The sequence below is a fragment of the Macaca nemestrina genome, chromosome 6, assembly GCF_043159975.1.
Source record: "Macaca nemestrina isolate mMacNem1 chromosome 6, mMacNem.hap1, whole genome shotgun sequence".
Taxonomy (NCBI): Eukaryota; Metazoa; Chordata; class Mammalia; order Primates; family Cercopithecidae; genus Macaca; species Macaca nemestrina.
In genome coordinates, this window is record NC_092130.1 from 101,752,798 (window position 1) to 101,765,417 (window position 12,620).

At 36.5% G+C, this 12,620-nt stretch overlaps 1 protein-coding gene across 4 annotated transcripts in view; it reads left to right on the forward strand.

Moving 5' to 3' along the window:
• LOC105475134 (ankyrin repeat domain 31) overlaps positions 1-12,620 on the forward strand; it is a 162,312-nt gene that overhangs the window by 58,585 nt on the left and 91,107 nt on the right. For all 4 annotated transcript variants that reach the window (XM_011730158.3, XM_011730155.3, XM_011730157.3 and 1 more), the window contains one exon: positions 8,943-9,085. In XM_011730158.3, coding sequence (XP_011728460.2) covers positions 8,943-9,085 — 143 coding nt within the window. The remainder of the gene's footprint in view (positions 1-8,942; positions 9,086-12,620) is intronic.

The following is a 12,620-nucleotide window of genomic DNA, read 5'->3' on the forward strand; positions in this document are numbered from 1 at the left end:
GTCTTTTTCCAGATCTTAAAGGAAAAACTTTCAACTTTTCCCTCTTTCGTATGAAGTTAGCTATGGGTAAAAATAAAACCCATATATGGGATTTATTGTATTGATATACATACCTTCTGTACCTAATTTGTTGAGAATTTTTATCATGAAGGGATGTTGAATTCTATCAAATGCTTTTTCTGCATCTTTTGAAATGATCGTATGGCTTTTGTCTTTCTTTCTGTTAATGTGATATATCACATTTATTGGTTTGTGCATATTAAATCACTCTTGTATCCCTGGGATGAATCCCAATTGATCATAGTGAATAGTCTTTTTAATGTACTGTTGAATTCAGTTTGCTGGTATTTTGTTGAAGATTTTGCCCCTGTGTTCATCAGGGATATTGGGGATTCATTTTTAAGCGCCTCCTTCCCCTGCCCCATCATTGACTTTGGATCCCTCATGCTTGTATCTTGTTTTCTTTGGGAATTTTCTTCAGTAACTTTAAAATAGGATACTGGGTTTTCCTTGGAAGCTATATGTTTACTTTTATATTTACCTTATCTTTCAGTCATTCTGGGCTCAAGGAGAAATGTGATATTTGCTTGTGGTTATTTTCTCATTTCTATAGTAAACATTTTAGTCTTTTTTTTTTTTTTTTTTTTTTTTGAGATGGAATCTCACTCTTGCCACCCAGGCTGGAGTGCAATGGTGCTATCTCGACTCACTGCAACCTTCCCCTCCCAGGTTCAAGAGATTCTCCTGCCTCAGCCTCCCGAGTAGCTGGGATTACAGGCGCTTGCCACCACGCCTGGCTAATTTTTTTTATTTTTAGTAGTGATGGGGTTTCACCATGTTAACCAGGCTGGTCTTGAATTCCTGACTTCAGGTGATCTGTCTTTCTCAGCCTCTCAAAGGGCTGGGATTACAGGCGTGAGCCACCTTGCCTGACCCATTTTCGTCTTCTTTAGGAAACTAATTTTTATTGTAGTTTGAGCAAAATCTAGACAAGGAAAGGAAGTTTTATAGGAGGAAAATCATCATCTGCATTCCAAAGTTAATGACTTTTGAGTTTCTGGTACTTAATTTTTCATCTCATCTAACTGGGACCTGTGATATATAATCAGGTTAACCAATGTACATGTTGGTAAGCAAATTTTCACTAGTTCACAGGTTCCAGAACCTAAACAGCAGTGAATTCATACCTTCTATAAGAAACAGTATTTGGAGGAAATAGTTTTTGTATATACATTTTAAAAATAGGTAGTTTTAAAATATTCAAAAATTCACGTGACCTGTTTATCCATATAACTAATATCTCGATTCTACATATTTATTTTATCAGATACCTATCCATCTTGAAATCTCTCTGTCCATCCATCAATCCATCTTTATTTTGATGCATTTCAAAGAAATTATAGACATCAGTGTGTTTTACCACTAAACACCTCAGCATGAATATTATTAGAGTTCAGGGGTGTGTGTGTGTGTGTTTTCTCAGGTAACATTTTCATATAGTGAACTACAAATCTTAATTGTGCCATCTGGTTAATTTTGACAGATACATTATCCCAGAAAGTTTCCTCATGCCTCTCTTCAGTCATTCCTTACTCTCAAGATGCCACTACTGTTCTGGTATTTTTCACTCTGTGTTAGTTTTTCTTCTTTCAGTATTTCAGCATATTTCACCGCTAAACATGATTTTAACTATAGGTTTTTGTAGATGCTCTTTATCAGATTGAGGAGTTTGAGGAGTCTATTCTTTTTTTATATATATACTTTAAGTTCTAGGGTACATGTGCACAATGTGCAGGTTTTTATATAGGTATACATGTGTCATGTTGCTTTGCTGCATCCATCAACTCATCATTTACATTAGGCATTTTTCCTAATGCTATCCTTCCTCTAGCCTCCCAGCCCCCCATCCTCCAACAGGCACTGGTGTGTGATGTTCCACCCTGTGTCCAAGTGTTCTCATTGTTCAATTCCCACCTATGGGTGAGAACATGCAGTGTTTGGTTTTCTGTCCTTGTGATAGTTTGCTGAAAATGATGGTTTCCAGCTTCATCCATGTCCCTGCAAAGGACATGAACTCATCCTTTTTTATGGCTGCATAGTATTCCATGGTGTGTATGTGCCACATTTTCTTAATCCAGTCTGTCATTGATGGGCATTTGGGTTGGTTCCAAGTCTTTGCTATTGTGAATAGTGCCATAATAAACATACATGTGCATGTGTCTTTATAGCAGCATGATTTATAATCCTTTGGGTATATACCCAGTAATGGGATGGCTGAGTCAAATGGTATTTCTAGTTCTAGATCCTTGAGGAATTGCCACACTGTCTTGCAAAATGGTTGAACTAATTTACACTCCCACCAACAGTGTAAAAGCGTTCCTATTTCTCCACGTCCTCTCCAGCATCTGTTGTTTCCTGACTTTTTAATGATTGCCATTCTAACTGGTGTGAGATGGTATCTTATTGTGGTTTTGATTTGCATTTCTCTGATGGCGAGTGATGATGAGCATTTTTTCATGTGTCTGTTGGCTGCATAAATGTCTTCTTTTGAGAAGTGTCTGTTCATATCCTTTGCCCACTTTTTGATGTGGTTGTTTGTTTTTTTCTTGTAAATTTCTTTGAGTTCTTTATAGAGTCTGGATATTAGCCCTTTGTTAGATGGGTAGAGTGCAAACATTTTCTCCCATTCTGTAGGTTGCCTGTTCACTCTGATGGTAGTTTTTTTTTTTTTTTTTTTTTTTTTTTGCTGTGCAGAAGCTCTTTAGTTTAATTAGATCCCATTTGTCTATTTTGGCTTTTGTGGCCATTGCTTTTGGTATTGTAGTCATGAAGTCTTTGCCCATGCCTATGTCCTGAATGGTATTACCTAGGTTTTCTTCTAGGGTTTTTATGGTTTTAGGTCTAACATTTCAGTCTCTAATCCATCTTGAATTAATTTTTGCATAAGGTGTAAGGAAGGGATCCAGTTTAAGCTTTCTACATATGGCTAGCCAGTTTTCCCAGCACCATTTATTAAATAGGGAATCCTTTCCCCATTTCTTGTTTTTGTCACATTTGTCAAAGATCAGATGGTTGTGGATGTGTGGTGTTATTTCTGAGGCCTCTGTTCTATTCCATTGGTCTGTATATCTGTTTTGGTATCAGTACCATGCTGTTTTGGTTACTGTAGCCTTGTAGTATAGTTTGAAGTCAGGTAGCATGATGCCTCCAGCTTTGTTCTTTTTGCTTAGGATTGTCTTGGCAATGTGGGCTCTTTTTCGGTTCCATATGAACTTTAAAGTAGTTTTTTTCCAATTCTGTGAAGAGTCATTGGTACCTTAATGGGGATGGCATTGAATCTATAAATTACCTTGGGCAGTATGGCCATTTTCATGATATTGATTCTTTGTATCCATGAGCATGGAATGCTCTTCCATTTGTTTGTGTCCTCTTTTATTTCGTTGAGCAGTGGTTTGTAGTTCTCCTTGAAGAGGTCCTTCACATCCCTTGTAAGTTGGATTCCTAAGTTTTTATTCTCTTTGTAGCAATTGTGAATGGGAGTTCAACATGATTTGGCTCTCTGTTTGTCTATTATTGGTGTATAGGAATGCTTGTCATTCTTGCACATTGATTTTGTATCCTGAGACTTTGCTGAAGTTGCTTATCTGCTTAAGGAGATTTTGGCCTGAGACGATGGAGTTTTCTAAATATACAGTTATGTCATCTGCAACAGGGACAATTTGACTTCCTCTTTTCCTAATTGAATCCCCTTTATTTCTTTCTCTTGCCTGATTGCCCTGGTCAGAATTTCCAACACTGTGTTGAATAGGAGTGGTGAGAGAGGGTATCCTTGTCTTGTGCCAGTTTTCAAAGGGAATGTTTCCAGTTTTTGCCCATTCAGTATGATATTGGCTGTGGGTTTGTCATAAATAGCTCTTATTACTTTGAGATACGTTCCATCAATACCTCGTTTATTGAGAGTTTTTAGCATGAAGGGCTGTTGAATTTTGTCGGAGAGCTTTTCTGCGTCTATTGAGATAATCATGTGGTTTTTGTCTTTGGTTCTGTTTATGTGACGGATTACGTTTATTGATTTGCATATGTTGAACCAGCCTTGCATCCCAGGGATGAAGCCTACTTGATCATGGTGGATAAGCTTTTTGATGTGCTGCTGGATTTGGTTTGCCAGTATTTTATTGAAGATTTTTGCATCAATGTTCATCAGGGATATTAGTCTAAAATTCTCTCTCTTTTTTTTTTTTTTTTGAGATGGAGTCTCACTCTGTTGCCCAGGCTGGAGTGCAGTGGCCGGATCTCAGTTCACTGCAAGCTCCACCTCCTGGGTTTATGCCATTCTCCTGCCTCAGCCTCCCGAGTAGCTGGGACAACAGGCACCCGCCACCTCACCCGGCTAGTTTTTTTGTATTTTTTAGTAGAGACGGGGTTTCATCGTGTTAGCCAGGATGGTCTCGATCTCCTGACCTCGTGATCTGCCTGTCTCAAAATTCTCTTTTTTTGTTGCGTCTCTACCAGGCTTTGGTATCAGGATGATGCTGGCCTCATAAAATGAGTTAGGGAGGATTCCCTCTTTTTCTATTGATTGGAATAGTTTCAAAAGGAATGGTACTAGCTCCTCTTTGTACCTCTGGGAGAATTTGGCTGTGAATCCGTCTCGTCCTTGACTATTTTTGGTTGGTAGGCTATTAATTATTGCCTCACTTTCAGAGCCTATTATTGTTCTATTCAGAGATTCAACTTCTTCCTGGTTTAGTCTTGGGAGGGCGTATGTGTCCAGGAATTTATCCATTTCTTCTAGATTTTCTAGTTTGTTTGCGTAGAAGTGTTTATAGTATTCTCTGATGGTAGTTTGTATTTCTGTGGGATTGGTGGTGATATCCCCTTTCATTTTTTATTGCACCTATTTGATTCTTCTGTCTTTTCCTCTTTATTAGTCTTGCTAGCAGTCTATCAATTTTGTTGATCTTTTCAAAAAACCAGCTCCTGGATTCATTGATTTTTTGAAGAGTTTTTTTTTTGTATCTCTATCACGGAACCTATTCTTAATGTGCAGAGTTTTCTTTTAAATCAGGTAGATGCTAGCTTTTCTCATGTACTTTTGCTACATCTATTGATATGGCCATATAAACTTTCTCCCTTATTTCACTACTGTGGTGAATTAGGTTGATTGATTTTCAAATGTTAAACCAACCTTACATTCTTAGAATAAATGGTATCTGGTCATGATGTGTCATTCTTTTTATATATGGCTGGATTTGATTTGGTATAGTAAGGGTTTTTGCATCTACATTCATGAATAACATTGGCCTATAATTTTTTGGAGGTGGATAATTCTTTTGTCTGTGATTTTTTGGGGGTGGAGCTAATGCTTTTGTCTGGATCCTTTTTATCAAGATTTACTAATATTTTGTTAAGGATTTAAAAAAATCTATATAGGTATATAATAAGTAGTTTATAATATTTTTACAATGCCTTTGGTTTTGGTATCAGGGTTATGCCGGCCTCATTAATTAAGAAATCTTCTCACCTCTTCTGTTTTCTGAATGAGTTTGTTTAACATTGAGGTTTTTTTTTTTTTTTATTCTTTCTTAAATGTTTGACAGAATTAGAAGTGAAACCATCTGGGCCTATTGTTTTATTTGTGGGAGAGTTTTGATAATAAATTCGTTAATAGGTATAGGCTATTCAGATTTTCTATCCCATGTTATGTCTGTTTTGGTAGGTTGTGGCTTTTTTTTTTAGCTGTATTAATCAATTGTATTGATTTTTTTCAAGGATTGATTTATGGCTTTTTTAGTTTTCTTTGTTATTTGTTTTATACTTTATTGATTTCTGCTCTTTTTCTGCCTTCTACTTATTTTGGCTTTTTTTGTTCTTTTAGCTTTAATAAGGTGGAAAATAAAGTCACTGATTTTGTGCCTTCTTCCCTAATATAAGCATTTAAAGCTTTAATTTACCTCTAAGAACTACTTTAGTAGTTGCGTCTCACAGATTTTGGTACGTTTTATTTTCATTGTAGTTCAGTTTGAAATATTTTTAATTTCTCATATGCTTTCTTCTTTGATCCAGTGATTATATTAGAAGTTGTTTAATTTTTAAATGTCTGGATTCTCCAGATACTCTTCTGTTATTGATTTCTAATTTGACTAAAAAGAACATAAAAGATATATTTTATATGATTTTAACCTTTTTCCATTTATTGAGAATTGATTATTGCATAATGTATTATCTCCTATGTTGAATATCCCAGGTGTACTTGAATGTTTATTCTTTAGTTGGATGTAATGTTTTACAAATTTCAGCTAGGTAAAGGTGTTGATAATGTTGTTCAGCTCTTCTATGTCTTTTTTGATTTTTTTTTTTTTTTTTTTTTTTTTGAGGCGGAGTCTCGCTCTGTCGCCCAGGCTGGAGTGCAGTGGCGCGATCTCGGCTCACTGCAAGCTCCGCCTCCCGGGTTCCCGCCATTCTCCTGCCTCAGCCTCCCGAGTAGCTGGGACTACAGGCGCCGCCACCACGCCCGGCTAATTTTTTTGTATTTTTAGTGGAGACGGGGTTTCATTGTGTTAGCCAGGATGGTCTCGATCTCCTGACCTCGTGATCCGCCCGTCTCGGCCTCCCAAAGTGCTGGGATTACAGGCTTGAGCCACCGCGCCCGGCCGTCTTTATTGATTTTATGTCTTGTTGATCTACTTTTTTTTAGAGACATGTTAAAATCCTCATAATTGGGATTGTGGAATTGTCTGTTTCTTTCTTTGATTCTGGCAGTTTTTGCTCCTTATATTTTGAAGCTCTGTTATTAGATACATAAACAGTTATGATTGTCATGTCTTGTGATAAATTAACTCTTTCATTATCGTGAAATGTCTGTCATTATTGCTTGGTAATATACTTTATCTTGAACTCTACTATATATAATATTAATATAGACATCTAGCCTTCTTATGTTTACTGCTTATTTACTGTATCTTTTTCTATCCTTTTACTATATCTTTTTCTATCCTTTTATTTTCAACCTATCTGTGTCTTTATATTTAAAGCATGTTTCTTAAGATGGGAGCAGTACAAACTGGAGACTACTTATGGGAGGAGGAGGGGAGTGGGGCAAGGGTTGAAAAACTGCCTATTGGGTACTTTGCACACTACCTGGGTGATGGGATCGTTTATACACCAAACCTCAGTGACACACAATTTACCCATTAAAAAAATCTGCACACGTACAATCTTAACCTAAAAGAAAAGTCAGAACAAAAATAAACTATGTTTCTTGTAAACAGCAGATAGTTTTGCTTTTTTATTCATTCTGACAGTCTTACCTTTAATTGAAAATTAGTGTGATTAGTCAATTTACATTTAACATAAATGGTTGGATTTAGGTCTGCCATTTTACTAATTGTTTTCTGTGTGCTTAATCTGTTTTTTGTTTCTTTCTTTGTCTTTGCAGTGTTTTCTCAAGGTTACTCTAGGGATTAAGTATACACCTCTAATGTTTCATAGTCATCTTAGAGTTAATATTATAATACTTCATATGAAATATGAGGATGTTGAATACATATAGTCCATTTATTCCCCATATCCATTATGCTATAGCTATCATATGTATCATATCTACAGACATTATAAATGTTATAACTTTTGCTTTAAACAAGCCATATTCATTTTAAGGAAATTTATAGGGAAAAAACCTTATTAACTATATATTTACAATTTTGGGGTCTCTTCATTTCTTCCTCAAAACTTAGTAATTAATACTAGAGGAGAAACTCCTCCCCTAATATTGTATGGCAGTGGTTCTCAACTGGAGTGCTTTTGCTCCCACCCCCTCAGGGGACTTTTGGCAGTTTCTGGAAACATGTTTAACTGTTACAACTAGGATAGGAGTTTCTACTGTCATCTGGTGGGTTGAGGCCAGGGATACTGGTAAACATTCTGTGAAACTCATAACAACTAAAAACATAAGCTGAGATTGGGAATCCCTGTTTTATGATGAATGTTCTGAGAAGAACTAGCGAAATTCTCTTTTGACATGCAACTTTCAAGTTTTCTTACATCTGTCATATGATTTACTGGAATTTAATAAATATCTAGGCTGGGTGTGGTGGCTCATGCCTGTAATCCCAGCACTTTGGGAGGCTGAGGCGGGCGGATCACGAGGTCAGGAGATCGAGACCATCCTGGCTAACACAGTGAAACCCCATATCTACTAAAAATACAAAAAATTAGCCAGGCATGGTGGCGGGCACCTATATTCCCAGCTACTCAGGAGGCTGAGGCAGTAAAATGGTGTGAACCCGGGAGGCGGAGCTTGCAGTGAGCTGAGATAGCACCACTGTACTCCAGCCTGGGTGACAGAGCAAGACTCCGTCTCAAAAAAAAAAAAAAAAATCTATAACTTATACCATTGTCTTTGGCCAGTAAAGAAAAAGAATATTTGCCCATATGACTAGTTTTCTTGGAGCAGTTTGTGGTTGTTAAACTACTGTAAAAAGTTTTTTGTAAAGAAGGAGAAAAAAAATGAATATATCATTTTGAATTGAGTGATATGTAGTCCAGCCAGTTGGATACTTTAATGGAAGTACCTTGAACTAGAAACAAAGCTTTTCTCCCCTCATCTCTGCAGAAAAGCAGCCTGCAACCAGTATTCTCTTTGAGTTGATAATGACTCCTGCACAGCCTATTTATTTGGAGAGGTCAGGATTACTTTCAAATATTTTGTTTCTTTTCACATTTTTGCACAACAGAGTTGAGGGGTAGGAGTTTGATTTGTCCTTCAGGTTTATTGAACCTACCAAATAATACAGTGTGCTTTCAGATGATACTATCTTGACTCATATAATCAAAATATTTTTAAAGAAACAACTTAGAATCAGAGTTGTTTTTTAAGGGCAAGCACAAAACATTATTAAGATGCCAAATATAAATAAATGCCGTATCTTTTTGTATGATAGGTTGGACAGCACTTCATGAAGCTAGTGTAGGAGGATTTTATCAGACAGCAAGTGAACTATTAAAAGGTGGAGCAGATGTAAATATCAAAGGAATGTACCAGATTACTCCCCTACATGATGCAGTGGTGAATGGACATTATAAGGTACTGTGATGCTTTTATTTGCAGAACAAATAATATATTTTGCAAATATTAAATATCTCTGGAACCACACAATAGAAAAACATACAGAAATTTTAGTTTAATTTCATTCTGCTAATGAATACTTAGAATTTATAATGAAATTTTACTATGTGATGGGTTTGTTGTGTGTAATATGATAGGTGTCATTTTACATGTTACTTTTAATAACCATACAGAGCTTTTTGGTTACACAGTATTTTTTTCAACTTGTTCTCCTTTAAAACTCCTTCAGTATGGTGCTTTATAGAGTTTAGAAGAATGTTTCCTTCTTATAGATTGTTACATAGTTATGTCCAGTCCTGACAGGAGATTTACAGCTTTATGGAGTCTAGTGTCCCTTTCATAATGGGCCTAATACAGGAGAATGTTTCTGATCAGTTCAGCTTAATGATCAGCCAGGATATATCAGCAGAACTGTACTGCAGGTTAAAATATCAGACTACTATAATTGCATACCAGTTGGTTAATAGTAACTGCAATAAATGGTAACATTAAGATTATGAATTCTAGTATACAAGGTTTATCTCAGAAACCATATTAGCTTACTACATATTTTTTCTGGTCCCGGAACAACATTGCAGGGCTGAGGCACTTGCTGAAGGTATCCTATTATTTATTTCATGTATTAGAAGTTGCCCTCTGTGTTTAAAAACTTCTAGGATGGGAAAGGGTATTAACCACCTGGGATCAAGATTTGTTCTGCCTATTTCCAGAAGAAATGCCTAACATAGGCAGAGGTGGAGAAGGCTGCTGGGATCCATGGGAATAGATAGGGCGTATTCCTTCATAGTATGAAACAGTACTTCAGAAGGGTTTAGGCAGTTTTTTTGTTGTTTGTTTTTCATTGTTTGTTTGTTTATTTGTTTGATAATGTATATCTTTGTGATGGGTGGTCATTTTTGCATATAGTTGAGAGGACTAGGAGGAGAGAATTCTTCCCAGGATCCAGTTTAATGGCCAGAAGAATGCAGGCTTGGACGTGTGACGGTGTGAATCCTTTCTCTGTCAGAAAGCAGAGAAACCTCATGCCAAAGCACTTCTTCTGTCTAACCCCGTAGCCCATTTGCGCCCTTACTTTCCAGGGCTGACCTATACTGATCAAGAGTCTTTTCTTCCTTTGAGTAAAGTGAGCCCTGAGGATTTTAATTTTTCTTCTTTTCTTTCCTATTTGTTCCTTTGCCCCACCTCGAACTTGGCTCCAATCCACTTCTGCCTCACAGTCTAGCATTGGCTGTCTCCTATTTGGCCTTTGCATATGTGAAATAATTAGTTCCTTCAATGATGTTAAAGGAACCAAAGACACAGGCCTCTATTCCCAGAATCCAGTTTCCCCACTTACTGCATTCCCTCTTGCCATCCTCCAATCTCCCTGTGGTTCATATGCTTCTGGCACCATGTCATATCCTGACTAGTGGTGAGAGAAAATGAGAATGACAAGACAGGAGTGGAAATCTAGAGAGCAGTCATGAAAATTAAAAGCTGAAATCAGTAGTTGGGGTGACGTGAGGCAAGGATGATCAGAGAAATGGCCTAGGCCCTGGGAATTGGATTGCTCAAATGCCTTTGGTGTCACAGGAGTAAAGATGTCAAACAGGGAAGCCTTGGGAACCCAATGCTTGTCTTACTATCTGGGGAGTGTGAGCTTCTTTAAGCATCTGGAGAGTTAAAGGAACTAGAATATATTATCTTACAGGTCTTAGTTGTTATATTGGAGAGATACTAAAAGATAATATCCTGCTTTCTAAAAGTGAAAAAGCCATTTAAAAAATCCACATCTTATGATTCTGTTAATTTGAAATACCCATAATAGTCAAATCTATAGAGACAGATTAGAGATGGGAGGTCTAGAGGGTGGGGAATGGTGAGTGACAACTAATGGTTAAAGGGTTTCTTTTAGGGGGAATGACAATGTTCCAAAATTAGATTGTGGTAATGGTTGTACAACCATCTTAATATACTAAAAAACAATGAATTATATTCTTTAAATAGGTAGACTGTGTGGCATGTGAATTACATCTTAATAAAAGTGTTAATAAATACATTTTTAAAAGAGTAGAAAAGTTGGAATTTAAGAATTACAAATGATCAGCTCAGCGTTATTCCTTAGAAAATGTGCAACAAGTTATTAAATATATGGTTAGAAGATATAGGCAAGAATGTAGTACTCTTTGGAAATCATAGGCATCACTAAGAACAAGTCATGCCAGACTAACCTTTATTTCTCTTTTATTAGGTTTACTTTGTTAGTAGGTGAAGGCAATGGCATTGAAATAAGCTATCAAAACTTTAACAAAGATTTTATTTGGAGTATCCAGTAATCTGTGAGTGTATGGGATGTTGAATTGAAGGGGTTTGTTGGCATTGATTTGGGGATTCACATATATTGAAAAAATAGACCTCAGACATGGTGATTATTCATTTTATGTGGGTTTACAGTTAACTATTTTTTGTTTTTGTTTTTGTTTTTAGACAAGAGTCTCCCTCTTTCAACCAGGCTGGAGTATAGTGGTGTGATCTCCGTTCACTGTCACCTCTGCCTCCTGGCCTCAAGCGCTTCTCGTGTCTCAGCCTCTTGAGTAGCTGGGATTACAGGCGTATATCACCATGCTCAGCTAAGTTTTTGTATTTTTAGTAGAGATGGGGTTTCACCAGTTTGACCAAGCTGGTCTCGAGCTCCTGGCCTCAAGTGATTCACCCACCTCTGCCTCCCAAAGTGCTGGGATTACAGGCATGAGCCACCGTGCCTGGCCTTTCAGTAAACTCTCTTGTGAAAATTGATTATACATTCTATTATGCGGTAGAACTCTGGCCTGTTTGGCTAGAACATGAACTGATTTTGTTATTGGAGTATTTTAAAGAAATCCCAGACATCATACTATTTTACCCATAAAAAACAATTTTTCATACTTGCAATATCATTTCACCTAATAAAAGTTAAGTTTCTTTATACCATTTAACATCCAGTCTATATCCAAATTTCTGAGGTTATCTAAAAAATGTGTTTTTATAGAAAGTTTTAATTTGAATTAGAACACATCAAGCTTCATGTATCATATGTATTTGTTATGTATCTTAAATGTGTTTTAATCTACAGCAGTCCTTTCTATATTTTAGGGGTTTTATGTCTCCTGTTTGTTGAAAAATGTGGCTTATTTGTCCTGTAGAATTTCCCAAATTCTGGTTTTGGCTCATTTTTTCTTTGTGGTATTGTTTAGCTTATTTCTTCACGTATTTTCTGTAAATCGTTATGTTTTAATGGAAAAATCTACTCAGAGACCATAGCCTGGGTGCAACCACTGCTATTAGGTATTTTCAGTGAACTATATCCTTTTAGAAAGGAAAAAAAATCATGAGTTTATACTGATATTTTCATTTCAGACTTCATAGCATAGATTTATGCTTAACTTTGGTTCTCTGCCTACTCGTATGTCTTTTTTTAAGCTAAACATTTGTTTCTTTTTTTTTTTTTTTTTTTTTTTTGAGACGGAGTCTCACT